Here is a 21,722-nt window from a genome sequence, read left to right as displayed (position 1 = left end):
TCATGCAACTGGCTGATCTGGCAACATTTCTGAAAAAGAAATTGCAGTGCTGAAGGGTTCCTGTAAATGGGTTATTATTATTAGTAGTATTATTATGATTATGATTATTATTTTATTTTATTTATTATTATTCTTTTTAGCTATGGACATGATTGCTGTTGCTGTTATTTAATCAACAGGTGATTCAGTCCTGTTCCATTCCAGTCCTTTCACAATGCACAGTTAGATATGAATGTGATGTGATGTGCTGGAATGCTCACATCGTCTTGAGTCATACCATCTTCATCCTCATCATCATCATCATGATCAAGCTCTTAACTTTTAATAGTTCGGCTAAAAAGTCCCTTGCAGCTTGAAGCTCTAAACATGTTCAGGATCTTTTCACACAAAAGGGACACTCTTCCTGGAAAAGTAGGATAACATGGTCCATAGGACCATGGTGTTGGACTATGTAGTACTATGTAGGTCAGGATGAACGTGACCTAATACGTTTACGCAGCTTCTGACATACCAGGACTTGGATCCGGAAAAGAAAGCAGGGAAACTTGGCGTTGTTGGTGTTGGCTTCGGTTGGGATGTGATTTGGGAAAAGAGCTGAAATATGTTCAGGATCTTTTCCTAAACACAAAAGCAGCACGCCTTTGGAAAAAGTGGGAAAACGTGCCTCGTAAGATCCGAAGCGTCCGTGGTGGTATTTGGTACTTGGTTGTGTACTGTTTCGACAATATTTGAAAAGTTCCCTTTCCAAGTCGATCGGGAGAACAGAAGACCCGGTAGTGTACGAGTGCCATGTATATCGCAATGTTATTGGATTCTCGAATCTGATTGGTCAGGTGGTGTTGATTAGTTTTCTATAACAGCATCTCTGACGGTAGCTCTGGCTGGAATTCAAATGACAGGTTTATATTAATGCGCTCATTATACAGTAATACGTTATCGTTTCTATAGTAACGGCTCATTGCCAGGGACTTGTAAGGCGGACGCGCCACGTAATCTAATCCTGATGATAAACAGATTAGAAAATGTGTTGGTAAGGGTCAAAGGTTTAATGTTTGTACGCTTGTACACAAAGTCAAGAGGTTGTCAGTGAATGTTTTGGCTTTGAGATGAAATGAAAACTATTGCGAAAGTCAATAGGGTTCTTTTCTCTTCTTTGGGTTGTTGTTCTAGATCAGTGGAACCCCTCTGAGTCCAGCACAGTTTGTACATATCCCTGTTCTAATATGCCTACAAAACTTTGGGGTAATTTGATCAATGATACCAATCCTCGAACAATCCAAGCTTGACAAGTCTCTGGAACACCTTCCACAACACTTACCATCATGTCCAACCAAATATTTCCCTTGTTCTTGAGAATCTACAAGCTCCTCATGGTCTAAAATGTTCTGGACACTCCTGCTTGGAGGATTCTTACTATAGATCATACAGGAGGAGTCTCTAGAATGCCTTCCACAACATTTACCATCATGTCCAATCAAATATTTCCCTTGTTCTTGAGGCTCTACAAGTTCCTCTGGTCTAAAGAGTTCTAGACAGTCCTCCTGCTTGGAGGATTCTTATTATAGAACAAGCAGGAGGAGTCTCTAGAACTTCTTCCACAACATTTATCATGTCCAACCAAATATTTCCCTTGTTCTTGAGTTGTGGACCTCTCCAAGCTCCTCAGGGTCTAAAGAAACCACAGCTGGACATCTCTCTCTGGATAACCCTTTTTTTGTTGTTGTTTTTGTTGCAAATATCTTTACCAAGTTAAACTGTGTTCTTGATTCTCCAGAGTTTGCTGACGGGACTGATGTACTACCGGCCAGACGATCCCATCGACTACATGGAGTCATGCCTGAAGAAGGTGCGCGAGCTCGGTGGGACTGAAAAAGTGAGGTGGGATACTTTTGTAGGACAGGAGAAGAAGTCCCTGCCACCGCTCAACGGAGGCCAATCGCGACGGTCTTTCTTCCGCAACGGTAAGGAAAACATGAAGTGAGACTTTGACTTTTGGCGTCAAAATGACGTAGAATGTGAGTCAGCACTTAACAATAGGCAACCTGTTCTTGAACAATCAATCATTTGTAGTTCGCAGTAATACCCTGGAGGATTTAGTATGGGAGTAATGAGAGTACAGCTACAAAAGCACCGGAAAGCAGCAGAGCAAAGAGTGTTAAGAGTCTTCTCAAGGGACCAAACTTGAGCTGGGGGTTTAACTTTCAACCTTCTTATCAGCAGCCAGGAGCTTTCACCATTCAGCAACTACTGCCCCAATTTACAATTTAGATTTGGACCAGTGCTGTGAGACTTATAGAAGTCTATCTCACCCAAAATTGCAAAGGCAGCCATTTTGGACAACCGAATGACTATTTAAATTTTGATTCCAAAAGTTCATACATGGAGTTGTACTAGATAGTGGATGATATAGTTTTAGGTCAAAATAACATTTTGAAAGCACAGACTCACTTGCAGGGGAATACAGTGGCTTAGGGATTAGCACTTTGAATTGCACCTCTGGGGTTGGAGTTCGAATTCTGCCTCTGACCTGTGTGCACGGAGTTTGCATGTTTTCCCCGTGATTTGGGGGTTTGGCATTTCCAAATTGTCCGTAGGCTCCAGGCGACCCTGTGTAGGATAAGCGGGATGGATGGCTGGATGGACTCACTTGTTGGTATTTTACATAGATTTTCTTGAACAATGTCACCCCTTGCGTGTGTGTTAATGGAACAGAATGTGCTATATTTTTCCTTTTGTTTTCAGCAGCGTTGGCCTTATACAGTAGTTCAACTACTAAAATGAATTATTGGTGATTTTCCGGGTGGATTCCTGAAACACTAGATATGCGGTAGGAAATACAGTCCACTTGGGTTACCACAAACACAAACACACGATACTTGTGTGAGGCTTGTGTGTGTGTGTGTGTCTTTGTGCCTATAAATACACTTTGCCGTAGGCCGTGCAGATAAGAAAATGATCAGCAAGTGTTTTTCCCTGCCGAGTTTGCTTTGCACAGCAATAAACCATCTCAATTTGAGATGTTAGACAATGAGCTAATTGTTTTGTGAGCTTCATGTTGCAACGGTCGCTGGCTTTTTGTTGGGTTACTTTTAGTACTGGTTTTTGATGTCGGCCCTAACGAAACCAGGGTGAAGTTTCCCTTCGAAAAACCGGCCATCACGATCTGTTTTGAGGACATAATTCACTAATACAAGTCAATTCAAGTGTCTTCTTATTGACCAAAAGCAGTGGCATCATATACTAAATGATTTTATTAAAGAGATAATGGTAGATCACGGAATAAACCGGTAGCTTGGTGTCACTCCAAGCCTCGGTAAGGAGGTGTGGCTCAAATTTTAAAGCCACAAAATCTGTCTGATTCTGTTGCTTTATGAAGGTTTATAGTGTTACTAAGACAACCAGGGTGAACGTGTGACAATTTATACATGCAAGTTGCGTGACGCTAAACTGGTAGCTATACGTTTCACTTACATGTTAGTAATATTAACATCGTAAGGGAAGATTGTGTTAATTCCATTCAAACGAAAACGTTTTTGGTATCGGACCTACGTGTACATCATGCAACTGCATGTACTGTATGTTTCTTCTCTCAGTGCTGCCCGACAGGTACGAGCGTCTGCCTCCCATCCACCAGTTCTCCATCGAGAGCGACTCGGACTTGTCTGAAACAGCAGAGCTGATCGAAGAGTATGAAGTGTTTGACCCCTCCAGACCGCGGCCCAAGGTCATCCTCATCATCGGTGAGTGAAAATTCAAATCTAGGAAGTACAGCAGTTTTATTAAAGCTGATTAATTCTTTACAGAAACATCAGAATTGTGTTTTCCACACTTTTTTTTTTTTTAAACCAAAAATATAATGTCTGTTAATGACACTTTCAGGTGGCCCGGGCAGCGGTAAAGGCACGCAGAGCCTGAAGATCGCAGAGCGCTACGGCTTCGAGTACGTCTCCGTGGGTGAATTGCTCCGAAAGAAGATGATCCACAATGCAACCAGCAACAGGAAGTGGAGTCTGATCGCCCGGATCATTACTAATGGCGAATTGGCGCCTCAGGTAATGGAGCAAATAAACCTGTTTATCCGTTTATTAGCAAAGCCTGCTTAGCCTAAGCAGGAGGAATGTGCTAATTAACGGCATAACATTCCTCAATTACTGAATGTAGCACATTTTCAGGCTAACCATGAGAAACAAATGTTAACTAAAAAGGAATAGTGTTGCTTGATTAGCAAATGGAGAAGATGCCATGGGTAATCATGAGGAAACGTGCTAATTAGAGGTGAACCAGGGAATAAAGTGGATGTTACTTTGCTAATTGTGTAAATACGTTTTTTTTGTATTTTTCTTACGTCCTCAAACAAGATGCCTTGAAGAATCAAATATTGAACTATTTGGATGATTGTGGCTGCTTTGTTTTGATTGAAATTGCTAAGCTTAAAGTGGTGTGGTTAAGGTAAAGCTAGCAGGTTAGCATTGTTAGGCACAAACAAGACCTGACTAGATATTTAGTTACATGGAAACTTAAGAGGACAAAAAATGGCTGCTTTCCTAGCCTGTTTTTCAATGGCTAGGCTTTGCAAACAGTGTTGTGAATGAAATATTCGTGTCTTGTATTCCCTACAGAAGTTAAATATGTTCTGATACAAATTTGAGTTCCCTGGATACGAGTTGAACAGGGAGTTAGTCACAGCGCTAGTCACACTGTAATTTTAGCCACAGAATATTTTTTTCAGTAATTTACCAGCACATCTGAGAGATGTTGCTATTGCTGATAGTTTTGTCTTGTTTCCACTGTTGCTAAGCTTTTACATTGTGCAGAAATCTTTACTGAACTGTGGTAGCTAGATAAACTCATAGCCTCAGGCATTAGCTCAGTGTTCACTTTAGGTACTACTGTTTAGACTAGAGTGAGCTGGCCCAAACCGGTTTGAACTGGTTAGAACTGACCTGGTGCTACTTTAGTTCATTATCCAGCTTAGAAACAAACTCCTCTTCGGTTTTTAATGTAAAACCTATAATAGATAATAGATGAATATTCTGGTGTTTTTTGGTGTTGATTCAGGGAAATTACATAACATAATCTGTGTTTCATATCCTCTCACACTGTATAACGGCCGTCATTTTGAGGCCCTAATAGCACTCTGACTGCATCCATGTTACTGAGTCTGTGCTTCATTAATTAGACCTTTTATACTGATAAATCGACTGCTCTAATACATTCCGTTATATATGTATATAGTACATCTTGAGGAAGCAGAACCGCAGGCTGGTAGCGATGCTAGCTAACTAGCTAGCTGTTTTATATTTTATAGTGGGATGTTTATATTTCTGGAGCACGTGTTCCTAAACGTTAGCTGGGTAGCCGACAAAGTTTTTTTTTTTATTCCTCCAGTTTACATCGAGTCAGCAGTTTAGGGAACATAAGGATCGCAGTCTGTTTAATTGACTTTGATGAAGTACCATTTATCCTAATCGGACGTAAAAAAAAGTGAGTCAATTTATCCGTCTTTCACCTCAGGTTACCTTCACGTTCTGCAGCAAAGCCAGAAATTCAGTCCCATTATGGTCCGCATTTTTAAATAAATAAATAAAAGAAAATCCTGGTGTTTTTTTTTTATATCACGTGGCGCTGTCAGTAGTGACTCATTTTTAGAAGCATGGATCACCACAGATTTTCTGTGTGAAATCCTCTCAGATCCAAATGCTCATCATCTTCTCTCCAAAGCCCAGAATACACGTGTGCCTAGAGTATGTGGCGTAGCTCGAATTCCTCGTCCGTGTACCACCGCTAATGACAACACGTCTTAAATTCCTGGCCGAAACATAAGGTCGTGTGCTCCCACACCCTTTCCTGCGCGGTCATTTGAACGGAAATGTGTTTGTTTGTTTTTTTGCACGAGTGGTACGAGGCCTACGAGTTAAACCAGGAAACCGTAAATGTTCCAGGCTTTTGATACCTTTTTGAAGAGAGCAGAGAGAGTGAGAGAGAGAGAGAGAGAGAGAGAGAGAGTCAGTCTACAAAGATTAGTCCAGAGAGGATGAAACGGTACATCATGAGTCACTAATCCCAAGCAGCATTAGATCTATTAGATCTAAAGGCCGAGCCTGTGATAAAGCATCAGATTAGGATGCAGATTAAGGTAAAAATTGGTAGCGGATTACCGGAACATCTGGCGTGCACGTTAATATGATGTAAAAGTAAGCGTGCTCTCTGGATGAGATTTATCATTATGGAGTAATACTTTTTTTTTTTTTTTTTTTTTTTAAACATGAAAGAAAGATTCATTGAATTCAACGAGGAGGTTCTTTGCAGCCATATGACGAATATTGAAGATTAAATATTTTTGAATGGCGTAAATGTCCTCATACTCGCTCACTAACAAGACTTGTTTTTGGTTTGTTTTTTGTTTCTCCTGGTTGCCCCTCATCTTGCGTTGTGATTGGTCAGGAGGTTTTTTTCATTTGAAGTATAGAAGGCGTGTTTAGCAAAATTCGTAAATTCAAATGGGCGCTGCTGCCCCTTTCGTGCCGTTTATGTCATTTGCATCATTTCAGAGATGGACAGATTTGTAAAAGTCAACGTTAGGGCATAGGCTTGAAAAAAATAAATAAAGTGGCTAATTTGCATGAGTTTGAGCAACCGGAACGGACTGGTGTGGGTGTACGGTATATTTCCTCTCACGTACGCAGCAAGCAGCAAGTCCTGAAACTTGCCACGAAGAGGAGAATAAAACCAACGCTTTTCTGCTGCAAGGTTATGGGAAGGAACACTACTGTTAGCCTTATAGCTTAGCACTATAGCTAGCACTGTTAGCAAACATGAGTGACACTGTAAGCACATCGATCAAACCAAAGAAGACTACAACAACAATAACAAAAAAAAAAAAAACGTACCTTGTTAAATAGTAACACACGGACGTGACCGGCGCTTCCTACTATTTATCCTTTCACAGAAGTATACTTTTATTTAACGATGTGGAACGTCCACAAAAACAACGGAGGTCAGGGATATTTTTAGCGCTTGATCGTTACACTGTGCTCCGCTTGCAGTTCACCGGGAAACATAATATCTTAACGTGGTTAGATATATTCATTGTGTCATGGGTTCGGTGGCATTTATCTGGCATTTTCGTCTGCAGGGAGTGAAAGCGCAGGAAGTGCTTGGGAGTTTTTCCCGCTGCCCTTAAAAAATTCCAATCATGCCTTTCTCATCTGCAGAAAAAAAGAAGATGTTTTCAGCCCTGAAGGCACAAGAGTTGTTTTTTTGCTTTTTAATGTGTGTTTTTGAAGTAATTTAAAAGCCTTCATGACTGTGACATCTTACTGCTAATGTGGACTGAAAAAAGAAAGAAAACAACCCCATAAGGGGAACGTTCTCAAAAATGAAATGCTGTGCAGGATTAATAAGGTCAGTGCTGGAGGTGGATCTGAATATTTGGATCTGAATATTTCTACGAACACTGTCTAGGGACTGTAGATTATATATGCACCGTAGATTCCTTTCATTTTACTTCATGTAGCTAACAAGTGAAAACCTAAAATGTAAAACAAGTAAAACCTTGACATTATGAAGGTATCCCACTTGCCAAAGTGTATATTGGTGGGATTGATTGGACTGGGGGTAGGTTTTGAAAAACTAATATTTTTTCTTCAGTCTCTGATTTTGGTGGAGCTGTGCCCACTGTAGCCTCAGGGTTTGACGGTTTGCGTTTAATGTATTTTGAGATGCTTTTCTGCTCAGCACGGTTGTCAAGAGTCGGTATTTGAGTTCGTGGTAGCTTCAACCTCGACCTCTATTTGTTGAACTTCCGCTAGTTAGAAGTCTGAACTACTCAAGCCAGGCCTTCTGGCATGAACAACCATACCACGGTCAAATTCTCTGCATCAAATGGTAAATGGTCTCTACTTGTATAGTGTTTTTTTTTTTGTTTTTTTTTTAAACCTCAGCGCTTTACACTGGTTCTGGTTCACCCATTCACACACACACACTCGCACACCAATGGTAGCACAGCTGCCATCCATGCAAGGCGCTAACTTGCCATCGGGACCAACTTGGGGTTCAGTGTCTTGCCCAAGGACACTTCAGCATGTGGAGTCACGTGGGCGGGAATCGACCTGCCAACCCTACAATTAATGGACCCCTACTCTACATCTAAACCTGAGCCACAGCCGCCTCATCAGCATGATTTTATACTGTACAGTGCACCGCTGCCGCTGGATACAACAGTTGTTCATATTAAAGTGGCTGGTGAGTGTATTTATCTTACACGGTCCTCAAATGCCAAGATTGAGGGATTTTTTTCAACTCGACGATGAAAGTGTAGTTTCACTTTAAACAGACCCCCCCCCTCCGTATAGTTGTTTATTGAAAACTACATCATTTAGAACGTATTTAACGATTTAGACATGTAGTGTAGTATAATTCACTGAACTACGTCGACGTTTGTACGTACGAAACTGAACAAGCTGACGAAGCGAGTGTATCCGGGGTAAATACTGTAGGCGTGTAAGATCTATGGCGTAATCTTATCATCGTTGTTCCCTAACAGGAGACGACCATCACCGAGATCAAGCAGAAAATCATGAAGCTACCAGACGCCAGCGGAATAGTCATCGACGGCTTCCCTCGGGATGTGGCGCAGGCGCTTTCTTTTGAAGATCAGGTGGGTCTTGACTTGAAAACAACGTACAGTTTGGTGGTTATCTTGGGAGTAAAAGCGTTGGCTAAGTAAGACGTGAAACTCTCCGTGTCTGAAGCCTGTGTGGTTATAGGAAAATAATCAAGTTTACCGTTTCCACCCCAAAATGGTTTCCTATAAGCACATACGGAAGAGTTTTATTCCTTTTATACCGCAACAATTGGCCAATGACATTTTTTATTTTAAATTAAAGAATGCAGTCATCCTTTTTTTTTAAAATACATTTATATTGTAGTTACTTTTAATGCTGCGGAACATCCATGAAGCAAGTCGTTTCCTGTCGATTGCAAGGTACAGCAAAGGCAACATTTTGCTAATGATTGCCAAAAAAAAAAAAAAAGAAAGACCATGTGCGGGGAATTTTGGGGCGCCGTGTCTCGGCTGCTTTTTTTTGTGCTCAGCCGCTTCTTTGTGAAGTGCTAATAGAGAGCGCCGTGCTAATTTCGTCCGATTTGAGCAGGGAGAGTGCTGTGAGCAGAACACATGTCAGTATCGGAGCAGCTAATGGATTCTCTGACGGCCGAGAGCCGAACTGACTGAAGTCGATTACGGAGTTGGAAAGCGAGGGCCGCTATCTTTTAAAAAGTGCTTTAATGGGCGAGCTTTGTGGAAAGTCTTGCTCTCTTGGTTGTCGAGATTGCCATTAGCGCTGCTATGAAGGGATGTTTATGTGTGGGGAAAATACTAACTGCTAAACTAAGCCTCGGTTGGCACTCATTAGGGATCCGTCTTTTGCGAGGCTCATTGTTTCGGTACTTGCTTTCTTTGGATCTGACAGCTACGTCACTCAGGAGGTTACGTAGATGTGCGTCTTCGCATGTTCTCGCTAGCTTCTCCGTTCCTTTCCAAACCTGTCCCTCCTCCTTTCTCGCACTAAATGTCAGCGACGTCATTCGCACCCTTAGGAACATTGCCGATCGTCCATGACGTCTTCTCATCTGAAGTCATAGAAATCCTGATCGTGGTCTAGAAGACGTTCCTTCGACATGGTACAAGGTTCTCGGTATACCAATAAAAGTAGACGACGTATCTCCGACGACCGGGCACACCTGTGCCGTGCTGGTAATTAGTTTGCTCCGGCTGTTTCGACTGGCTGTGCAGAATGAGGCACAACATCTCCCGTGCGCTTCCTCCTCCTCCTCTTGTTCATCTCCAGAACCAGCCTCGATCTCTGTGAGGACTTATGAGCGAAGACGTGCCAAAGGAGTCGTAAGGAAAAGATTCGACAAGCCAGGCCCTCAATCAGTGTCTACCCATGATTCCTCACGTCACTTTCCAGAACGATCTTCACTTGATGGCCCGTTTCCTGTCTTAGATTTGGACGAACACGTGACTGATCCCGCCTCCAGACATTCCCTGTGGCTGAGCTGTACTCGTCATCCCAGCATCAAAAGGCATACACAAGGAGATAAAAACTGTTTATCTTACTTCTGAAAGGATTAAGCATTGCCCATTAGACTAATTCCAGCCATCTGTCTCTGCACACACATGCTGCGAGAAATTAGCCACACAAAAAAAAAAATTAGGGGAATTAATCAAATCCCAGAAGTCAGATGGAGCGAAATGAGAGAGAAGGGATTTTTTTTGTTTTGTTTTTAATCTCCGAGTTAACATCAGGCTCATTGTGTCTGTGGAAATAAATCGGAAGACACCAGACGCAAGACTGACAGTAGAAAAGCGCATGCTCCCAAAAGAAATGGCACCCCATACAGCGTCCAGGCAGCTGTGAATGGCACAATTATCCGATACTTATAGAGTGCAACATTCTGATGTCTGACGTCTATAGCTACAGTATTTTGGGGTGTAACGATCCGGCCATTTGCGTCGAATTATCGCCTCATGAATCGAAATCGTATCGTATCAGATGCACTGGTCTCGTCAAATATCGAAAACATCGCCATATGAATCACCTCGAAGGATCAGAACTGTATCGTAAACTTTGATGCTTTTAAAATAGTCTTTCTCGACAGATTAACTGTTATGAATCGAACTCATATCATATATCGTGGAAGCTTGAGGTTTATACCCCTAATGGCTGTGTATACGAAGAACCTCAAGTACATACAAGCTTGTAGCTCGTCTACGCAACTTACGGTAATAGAACAAAGCTGCGCTGTACAAAGTTCAAGCTGAAAATCGACAGAGTACTAAAGCCTTACTAAAGCATAATGCTGTATTAAAAAAAAGTTCAAAGAGTCTTAGAGCATCTTATTGGTTTTGAGCTCAACAAACATGGTTTACAACGGACATACATAATTAAAAACCAATCGAGAAAACGAGCTGCTGGAGACTTGGAATAGAAGACACGCAAGTGCCTCAAACCTCATAGATCATTGTGCTTGGAGATCACAAGGGTGAGTGTGGATATTGGGATGTGTCCTGTTCTGACTGAGGCCCTCTGTAATATCCTGAGCTAATAACATGTAGCAAATTACATTAATGAAGAAAGACTTCAAGGGAGCGCGGAGGAGTCGGAGCAGGGAACGGATTAGAGGCGGAGATGGAAGCGAACCCCAGCTTTAGACGCGCCGATGACAGATTCAGCCTCGCACGCCGTCCAAATGTCAACCAAATATTAGTGGAAAATGTCAGCGGGCGGCAAACAGACTGATGTTTTAACGCGTCAAAGCGTGGCAGAAAATATAGACGTGATGATGTGGAGTCAGCTTGCCTTTCACCAGCAGAACCGGCTGAATTATTCATTTTTTTTTGTTTGTTTGTTAGCGCTGCGAAGAAGACGAGCCACATGTTGTGCGTCATGATGAAAAAGCCTCCGAGAAATAACAGCAAAATAATGAAATTGTACAGAAATGAGTTATTTCTTTATATTCCATTGCAGCAGGCTGTTGATTCATGGAGAGCTCGAGTCTACAGCTCATGTAGATTTGATTCAGAGAGAGAGACTGAAAGGTAGTGAGGAGGAGAGATATACAGAGTGATGGATGGCAGATTTTTTGCAGCGGAAATAAAAAAAAAAATAGGGCAGAAGATGGAGAAAGATGTCAGGGAGGGGAACATGGATGGAGATGATGATAAGAGACAAGAATGTTTTCTTTCCACTGGCACCCTTGAGAGGGAAATGTGGAAGTTCTGATGTTTTGTGAAATAATAAATAAAAGAAGAGTGGAATATTTGAGAAAATGAGTGAAAGTGAGGCATTTTTTCCCCCCTGGGATCATGTCTCAAAGGAGGACAGTGGAACAAAGACAAGGAAAGCGAGGAATTGAAGATGCAGGTCATTGGGAAGATTCTCTATCCAAGGAGTAGTCGAGTTTGACAGGAATAATCCTGTATTCGGAGTGCTACCTGTCCCACTGTTCTGTCCTACCACCGAAAACAAGGTCCCTAAATCCTCTAAGTGCTCTGAGGAAACAGCCCTGCACTCCAGGGGTCCAATGACTGGACAGTTGAGATGCCAGATTGTACAAAACAGAGAAAAATATCCAGAAAGTTTGGTTGCTATGGTGATGGGAATGACTTCCTGAGTGTCTGAATGGTGTACTATTAGAAAGATGGTGTAAGAGTAGAGGGACTGGACAAATAACTGAAGAGAAATACTATCCAAGGTTAATTTTGCTGGATCATAGACGACTGACGATGCGTCACCATTTTCCCCAACTGATATCCTGACAAATCTGGTTTTCTGGATATTCCTCTTCATTTTCCACAAATCTAGGTTGTCCAATTGACTGGCTCGTGAACAAGAACGTAACTCATCTCGGACGCTTCTCAAGTTTGCTGTCGTCGCTATGGTGATGAGAACTTCTCAGATGTTTGATCGGAAAAATATTCATTATTTTCAAGTTTCCTCTGCCATGGTTGCACTGGTGATAAGAATAACTTCTCGAATGTTCAGTTGGTAGAAGAGCACTGATTAGATGTTAAAGATGTTGTTCCCGTCACCATAGCAACCACAGATAAAGAGCGGTACCTGTGAAGCACTGAAAATGCGTTATCATCTGCCCAACATGTACATCTTTCCTTCTCAAAATTTGTATTCTTTTTATTTATACAAAGCAAGAAAGAGTCTGAGTGTTTGAAAACGAGTAGCTCATGTGGACCATAAAAAGGTGGCATCAAAATGAACAGATGAAAGCCAGTGGGGACAGGGACAGAAATGGAATTCCCTGGGGGAAATTTCCGTGAAAAGTGGGATGGAGGGGAGTGGAAGTGTGCATCAGCCCCAGGCATTACGTCCGTATGTGTGCTATCAGTGTAGGACCACTGGCTAAAGTGCCCTTTGTAACGTCATTCCATATTTCCGTTTTATATCTGACCTCAGCGTCACTCTCCCTCTCCCTTATTTTTCTCTCCAGGAAATCATTTCCAAAGCCTTGCGCTACATTTTCACAACCAGACTAATGAGTGTTTGATATTCCCTCAGATGCGACCGAGTAACCGTAATTCAGAATGGCTGTGTCAATGTTTGATTTGAGAATGTTTAACGTTTCCCTCCGGGGCTGACGGGAAGACAAAGCCAATCATCAGAGAGTGAGACAGCTTATTGCGTAAAGTCCAACAAAAGGTCCCTATGGCATCCCCCCCACCCCGCTACACACACTTCACATCATATGCCTTCAGAGTTATGACTGGTTGTTTCAAGATGAACGAACCCTTACCCAGATAACTAGATACAAGCACGAGTATTTGACGCAAACGTTAAAACGTAGATCATGACAGCATAATAAATGCGTCATTGAACGGTTCATTAAATTCTTCCACCTTTCATTTGTTCAGCCCCAAACAAGGGAACGATTCCAGGAACGTGCCTGTAATCTTCATTTAATACGTTGTGACTGGTAACAATAGTTCTTAGAAAATCTAGAACCCGTTTGATTCCAGGGAGATTTGACCATCGTTAACAATCGATGTCATAACATGACCGCATATACCGTGGCTACTATAAATGGTAACAGGAACTAACTTGTTTCACAACATTACGTGTAACTAGAAAAGGATAACAAGTATAATGTGTCGTTCTTTAAGGAATAAAACTGTATAATTGTTGGCGAATTGCTGGAGGAAAATGTGCTGTCAATCGAAAAAAGTGTCTACTTTGGAATGGTTAAAGTAACTCTGTTTAACGTCGTTGATTATTTTCCTATAACATGCCCACAAGTGTTGTGTTCCTTACTTAATGGTTCATTATACCACACATGGGTAACACTTCAGTTTTGACAGGGGTCCGTTCTTTTCAACGCATAGCCTTGGAAGCACCGAGACGTCTCTAGATTGTTTACATAACGGAGCCCATAGAAGCGCTTGCATGCTTTGAATGAAATTTGGTGTAGTGTTTCTGCGTGGTCTAAAAAATCTTTCCACCAATTTTTGGGTGTGTACCTTAAACCTTTTAACGAAAGTGACATGCCAAAGTTGGTGATACTTTTTCCCCATAACTCTGTGACGGACTTTTCAATGCGATTGCAATACAATTTGCCTAAGAGATTTGTACTGGTTCAATGACACATCCCTGGATAAGACAGAGAGAGATTCTAAAAATAAAACTATATATTATATTATGCATCTATCTTAAACACGGTATTTCACTTGTCGTTCAGATTTGTACTCCAGACCTGGTGGTTTTCCTGGCGTGCTCTAACCAGCGTTTAAAGGAGCGTTTGGAGAAGAGAGCGGAGCAGCAGGGACGACCCGACGATAACCCCAAAGCCACCGAGCGACGCCTCGCCAACTTCAAACAGAATGCTGTGCCACTGGTTAAGTACTTCCAGGAGAAAGGCCTCATCGTGACGGTAAGGAGACAAAAGTTTGGGTTTGAAAAAGTCCCCAGCCATTTTGTAGAAGACTTTCATCATAAACTCGTTCTTCATAGTGCTCATCGCTTAGCAATGTGCGTCCGTGATCTGTTATCTTAGTACCACGTATTGCTAATTTTACAACATGAATCGGCTTGACGATTGAACATTTCGCAAAATGATTGATCATACAGAGACTGTGCTTAGGTAGTTATAGACTTCAGCGTAAAGGCTATAATTATCTGACGTTAACCTGATGAGTGCATACCGTTGCACGTTTATAAACATTATTAAGATGTGATGCATCTTGAGTGTGCTTTTGGAGCGAATTCGCATTGGAAGAGCTCGTTTCTTCTTTTCCCGTCCGCGATGCTCCGGCTGAAATTTCATCAGCGTTCCGTAGGCCTGACGTTACTCCCATGCAGCGAAGTGCATCCAGTGAAACGTCTTTCCAACATCCGGCTTCGTTCAGTGTAGCGTAACGATTTACAGTCAAGCCTGACACGAATAATGAAGCATTTGTTCTGGCTTCCCCCTCCCCCCCCCTTGTGTGGTCTCATCGGCGTGAGCAACAGGATCGCATTTCTCATCGTATAGTGTATTAAGAAAAGTCATTGGCTATGCGGGAATCAGACAATGGAAAGACGAAGAAGAAAGAAAAAAAAAAGTTTACTTCAAGTGCTTTTGCGAAGTGAAACAAAATAAACTCGTATGTCTAGCTAATTCGCTTCATTCAAATGCTAATTTTCTGAAGGGACCAGAAGCTATAGAGAGAGACATACTGTATGTTATTAATTAAAGAATAAAGAAACAAAGCCATATGTGGATAAGGATTCATGCGAATCACTGAAGATTAACATTCTTGTGCGAAGTCCCAGCCCAGGCATCCTGTAACTGGAAGCAGCTCATTTTAGCATTAATTAAACCCAAGGAACAGGGGGAATTGTTCCATTTCCTCAAACCCCTCAGGTGTATAACCATGGAAACCAAAGAAGGCTGAACTTCAAGGCGGCGGCGTCCATGCCGTGTCAGATCTGCACAGTTTGCCGTACCGAGCGTATGAGTAATGCGAAGTATGGCTCTTTCCAGCCGAGTCCGCTCCTTTTCAAATGTCAATTTGTTGGAGTTTTTTTTGATGAAAAGGCTGCACTGGGTGCAGGGTGAACTGCAAGGCGCTCGGTTCAGATTAGATTCAAGGTGAATTTCTGCGACAAAGCGCGTAAACGAGACGTTCACGGGGTTGTTTTGTGAGCTGAAAATGGACACTTTCGCAGAACTGTGATTGATACAATTGATTGATTCTGTCAGCCAATTTTTTTTTTATTTTTTTTTTTTATTATTGATCAACCTTCCAGCACTGTACAAAAACACTAAAAGGACAGCAGTAGCACCCAGTTATGTTTTTGCACTTAATGCAAGCTATGAAATGGAAATGTGAATAGCTGGGAGCTATTTTAACCTACTAATGCCACAATTGAGCAAAACATTTCCTGGGGACCAAACCTGGGAGCTTTGATATCCTTGAAATGGGAATATCATGCTAGTGCAGAAGCATTATGCTAGTGAAAGTATTCTAAATTGTTCGATCGCATCTATATAGTATTTTCATTAGTAAATTTTTTTAAATTCATTATAAGGCCCGGGGAAAAGAAAAAAAAAACCTCTCTCTTCCCATGCGGTTTGATGAATCTCACCAGTGAGAAACATGAAATACAGTACAGGATTGCTCAAGGTTCGGAACGGATATGCAGAAAACATACTACACCGAAACGCAAAGCATTCACTGAAAGTAAGAGACTCGTAAGGTAAGAATCCGATACAAAACTATAAACGGTGTGTCTTTATATGGCTGGGAAAGTGACTCACTCTGGACCTTCTTCCCTTCTCGGATTACAGCCACGCCCCTGAACGCGGCTTAGAGCTGTGATTCCACAGTGATCGCATTTCAGTGCAGCACGACTACAACACGGTGATGAGAGCGGAATGTAAAAAAAACAAAACAAAAGAAAAACAATCCCCCACTGAAGAGTAAGAGCAGCGCACTGAAGGTTTTGCTTTTCAGCGGATGAGATTGGACACCCCCGCTCTACAGTATATCGTTAATGAAAGTTGGGATCGGATTTACTTTACTACGGTAATATATCCTTTAATATCTTGCCGTTTTTCTCGAAGGTGCGGTTCACCAGCCATATACTATATATATTTATACACAAAGATGTTGCTTTTAGCAGGTACTTGTTTGAAAAGACCTTGACCACTCCGCATGCCATTTCTGAAAATGCTGTTACATGCTACAGTGTGATCGCATGTTGCTTCTCGGAAATCAATTCATTCTGTAGCTAGGAGACCAAGCACGCCGAGCTTGCGCACAGCAGCTCACTTGAAATTCAGGGAAAAAGTTATTAATGTAAATGATGCTGGAGTTCTGACAGGGCAGAGAAAAGGGTCAGGGTAATTTCACCCCCTTACCTTTCCCTAACGCCCCACTGAGGTATACAAAGCACACACCTCACATTCCCTGGAAATGCACTGGACTGAAAATAAGATCTCATTAGTGGCATGCTGGAAGCGGGGAGCTCTGTTCACGCTTAAAAAGCAAATGGGACTCCTAGACTTTCATCTGGTACACGATTGGAAAGACATAGCAACTCCGATGAACCTATTCTCTCTGTGTTTTATTAAGTAAATAGAACAAAACAAAACAAAAAAACGCAGCTTGTCATGTTACCGAGAAATTGTTGATTTGAATTGATGACTTTCCTGTGGCGGAAAACGCAGAAGTTACAGTTTTCCATCAACGATTACTCAGACTTGGATGTGTAGACCCTCTCATGCTAGGCAGCATATCAGGCAGGAAGTTCTCTCCAACGTTTCCAGTCTCAAGCCACGGTCTCAACGTCACCCCATGAATGTCCTTCTACACCTTGTTGATATTTGGCGCCCGGTGGTACCCATGCCATTGCGGTCTTGGGGATCCAATGGTTCTAGATTTGGAGGACGTGGCCAGCCAGTCGGAGTCTCCCGTGCGTGACGATGACGTGGAGTTTTGTACATGCCACCACTTCGTTGGTGATATGATTGTGATAACGGATCTTAAGGATTCGGCGAAGGCACCTCTTCTGGAAGATGTTGAGCTTCTTGTCAGTGCCTTCCGGGTCTCACTGGCTTGGGCTGCCGTCGGTGGAGCTTGATCTTCAGGGAGATGGATGGCGAGGACCAGATATTGTTCATCCTCCGATAGGCAGCTATTGACGTCCGCCTCCGTGTCCACATTCTACGAGATCACAGTACCCAAGCATGTGAACTTCTCCAGCTCTTCCAGCCGTGCTGATCCGACTACGATGTTCCACCCATGGTGTTCATTCGCATGATCGACGCCCATCAACGTTTACACACTTATTTTACATTTACTGACCGCTGTATTACCTTCAGAGCTGCTGGTATAGAAAATTAATCACCACCTTCTGACCTATCAGAATCCATGATTCAGCTCTGATGGAAAAAAAAAACGTGTGATTTTTATGAAAGGAAAATTCCATGCCAGCAAATCCCAGCCTTGGTGTATGAGTGATAAGGTCTGCACCATCCCCCCAACCACCCCCCAAACCCCTCAACTCGCAGCGTCATATGCAGTACTTCAAGTGCCTCTTGATGAGGAAAAATGACACTTGCGTGTTCTCGGCATGTCACGTCAACCTGCCAGAGTTTTCTCCTGCTTACAGAATTCTTTAAACTAAACAGGAAGCGAGTGTGATCTCATCATGATGGGAAAAAAAACGCACGTTGGCAGGGAGATGTTTCTTCAAACCGATCCGTGGTGAAAAGGATAGAGGAAGCACTTCGTTGCCAATTTTCAAGACGAGTAACATAACTAACCGACATTCTATGTAACTAGTTCTCCTATGTGTTGAGATGATTTGTCTGTAGCAGACACGTCGTGACGTCTTCCTTTGCTCCAATACCAAGTCCATGTTTCAGATTTTAAATCCGTCTTTGCTTTGGCAGAAGCTTGGTCAGTGGAATTCAGTATAAAAAAAAAATAAATAACCCGGGCACCACTCGGTCACTGTAACGGAGTCTCTTTATTAGGACATATCCGAGGGTCATGGTTATTATCCAAAGTGGAGGACCGATCACTCCAGCCAAGGCAAATCCATAAAAGGTATCCAGAAAACGGGCAACACCGAAAAAAGTAGGAGAAACTGGAGAGAGCTGGAAATAGACAGATCTGCTATAATTAGAACTGCAGTATATCCGCAAGATTAAACAAACTTAAGAATCAGACACAACAAGCAAGCAAGCAAACAAAGCCATTTCACACCTGGCATGTACTCCCCCCCAGAAAAAGAGCTAGGGTAGTTAGCATCAGCTAGCTAACTAGCCTATATGAGATTTATAATGAACAGTAATAAACCTTGTTAGCTTTGAAGGAAGAAAATTAACAGCTGGGTTGTTGTTTTTTTTTTTTTTTTGGAGGGGGGGATTGTTAAAGCAGGACGTCACATCACGTAACACTATCGCTGAACATCCCAAAAATAGACACGTTCAGGGTGTAAACCGTGCCTCTGGTTCGCGTATTGACAAGTAATACGAGCAGTATGCGTATGAATAAGGGGCTCCGATGATCACCGACAACGTTTTCCTTCCCCAAGGCGAATCCAAACCTCAGTTCCGGACCCTTTAATTTCCGACGAGCCTGCGCAAATCGAATTCGCTCTGCGTCCTGAACGTGTTGTTTGACTGCAGGCTCAGGCTTTCGTACACCGCTGTGAGATAATTGGAAGCTATTGGATGCGTGGAAATGATTTAAAAAGGCGTTTCGGAACATCGTGCGAGGCCGTGCAGCGATCTGTAATGCAGTCATCACGCACAGGATGTCGGGTTTAGTTTTTGTTCACGAGACAGTAGTTAAAATGTTAAGAATTCTGTTGAAAAGGAGGTCGGACAAGAAAATAAGCATTTTATATTCACTGGACAACTGGACAAACAAATGGATGTGCTATAATGTTGGATATCATGATTACCAATTTCCTATAACAGCAATTTTCCAGCATGTACATTTAAAAAAAAAAAATTATTTATAGTTACATTTCCTCAAAACAAGTTCTCGGTTATGTTATAGCAGCTATAAACAGTTCCCTCACCAGTCTCTGTTGACATAAATAAAACAAAAGATACTGACACTGGAGACTCCTTCCACAAAAAAAGAAAGAAAGTGAAATAAACATTGTACGGAAACATTCACTGTATAAACATAGAGTGTTGTATGTTCAATAACGAAAAAAAAAGATCAAAATTCAGTTTATTATTACACAAAAAGACGCTGTGTATATTGTTACAAAGAACTGATTTCTCTTTTAAATCAGTATGTTTCAATAATATATTACGGAATATTAATTATTTTGTACACTTTTTTTTTAGTTTTAAGGTTAGATACGTATCGGTAGATACAGCGTCTTTCGGACATGGAACTGGAAAGAAATCTTTATTTGATTAAAATGTCTCACTTTTTTTTTTGGGGGGGGGAGGGACAGGTTTTTTTTTAATTTGCTAGAAAACTGTAGATGAGAGAAATTCAGAGTAGATGTCAGCATCTCACCACGTGAAGGGTTCTCCCAGGCCGCCGCACACACGCGCGCGCACACATCGGTATTTAAAACACTGCTATATTCACACTGTTCTAGTGTTAAACGTCTTTGTTAAAATGATAAATGGTGTCAGAAGTTCAACACCAAATCCTTATCCATCATTTAAATGTACATTTTCAGTAAGGGTCTTTTTGCAACTTGAATTGAACATCTGTGGTCATTTTGACCTTAGCAGCATTACTCAGCACTTCATAATAACCGATACTCTCAATAATGATCCTTAATTACTGCTGCGGCTGAAGGAGTGTCGGGTATTAATGCGTACGCATACACGCTGGAGCTGGGAGCGAACAGATTCAAACGCTTTAACTAAATCATGCGGAAATTGAAATGAAAAAATTTTTTTTTATACATACATACACATATATATATTTGCAAATTAAGGCTCTGCATATATCAGGGACTAATTCAGGGATTAAGCCTAATCCTCCATGCGCTGAAATCTCGGTGCCATTCGTGTGTAACCTGAGGCGTCCTTGTTAAGCATCGTCTACAGCACGTGACCTTTTGCATGATTTAAAACAAAACAAACAAACAAACAAACAAACAAACAAACAAACAAAAAAACCCCCAGACCCAACGTGTTAGCAATATTGCAATGCTGCGTTCAGGTGCTCATCGGAAAACCGTACCAGATGACGTTAATATCCCCGACTTTGCTCAGTTCTGTCAGAGGATTCATTCGCAACGTGGAGAAAAGAAGGAAGGAGGTTTTAACTACAAATATTAAATAATATAAATAAATGTAAATGAAATCTGTAAGGCAATCGATATAGTAATACATCTTTATGTTCAAACTGAAATACACAAAGTTTCTTGTGTCCCATATTCGACCTCCGGTGTCGTCTACGTTGCGACATGACTACAGTATAACCAGCGCATTTATATCACGTTAATTAAAATAACAATTATTTTAATCAAAGTCTCTTCAGAAATAACTAGCTGAAAAATGTACCTCTAGAAATGCATCAAATGTGGCAAGTTCATCAATTTTCACCTCAAAAAAATCCCCCCCCCCCCCCCACGAAATCGTGAAATCTTCTCACGAGTTTGTCAGCGGTCCGAGCGCAATTTCCAAATAGAAACGTTCCCAGTTTTTTCAACAGCCCTCGAACGCGGCGTTAAAATGTGAAGTCGCGGCCAGTGTTTGACTTTTGTTACGTCGTGTAACTCATTTTACAATAATACGATTAAACGTTCGGGCGTGGCGGCATAGCATCTTAGACACACTGTTATTCAGTTCATCCCAATAGTAACTTTAAAACAACGAACACGGACATAAAAGCAGTGGTGTTGCGGATGTTTTTCATTATTTAGCACGTAAATTTGCTGAAACGTATTATTTGAACAACAGACCATAGAAAACTAAACCCCACCCCCCCCTGCTGGTGGAGCTGTTGGTATAGAAAATGAATCAACAATAATCCGGAGGCGAGAATTTGACAGCGTCTGTGGTGTGATGTGCGAGACATTACCAAGCTACTTTAGGTTTTACGTTCAGCTCAAAACACGCCACGTCAACAACTCCATTAAACCCGGTGAAATATCGCTGCCTTTGCTTTCGGTCTCGGTTAGAGGAAGATGTCTGATGACGAGGCTCGTCTCATCTGACAATGACACACACAC

General features: G+C 41.8%; 1 protein-coding gene across 1 annotated transcript in view; it reads left to right on the top strand.

Annotated features, from left to right (window-relative positions):
* Nucleotides 1-21,722, top strand: part of ak5 (adenylate kinase 5) — a 36,271-nt gene that overhangs the window by 162 nt on the left and 14,387 nt on the right. The window contains exons 2-6 of the mRNA XM_017471830.3: nt 1,775-1,961; nt 3,594-3,740; nt 3,880-4,052; nt 8,546-8,659; nt 14,254-14,445. Of these exons, the coding sequence (XP_017327319.1) occupies nt 1,775-1,961; nt 3,594-3,740; nt 3,880-4,052; nt 8,546-8,659; nt 14,254-14,445 (813 nt within the window). The remainder of the gene's footprint in view (nt 1-1,774; nt 1,962-3,593; nt 3,741-3,879; nt 4,053-8,545; nt 8,660-14,253; nt 14,446-21,722) is intronic.

The sequence above is a fragment of the Ictalurus punctatus genome, chromosome 7 (assembly GCF_001660625.3).
Source record: "Ictalurus punctatus breed USDA103 chromosome 7, Coco_2.0, whole genome shotgun sequence".
In the NCBI taxonomy this organism is placed as follows: Eukaryota; Metazoa; Chordata; class Actinopteri; order Siluriformes; family Ictaluridae; genus Ictalurus; species Ictalurus punctatus.
Note: the sequence above shows the minus strand (reverse complement) of the source record. Positions and strands in the feature narration are given on the sequence as shown.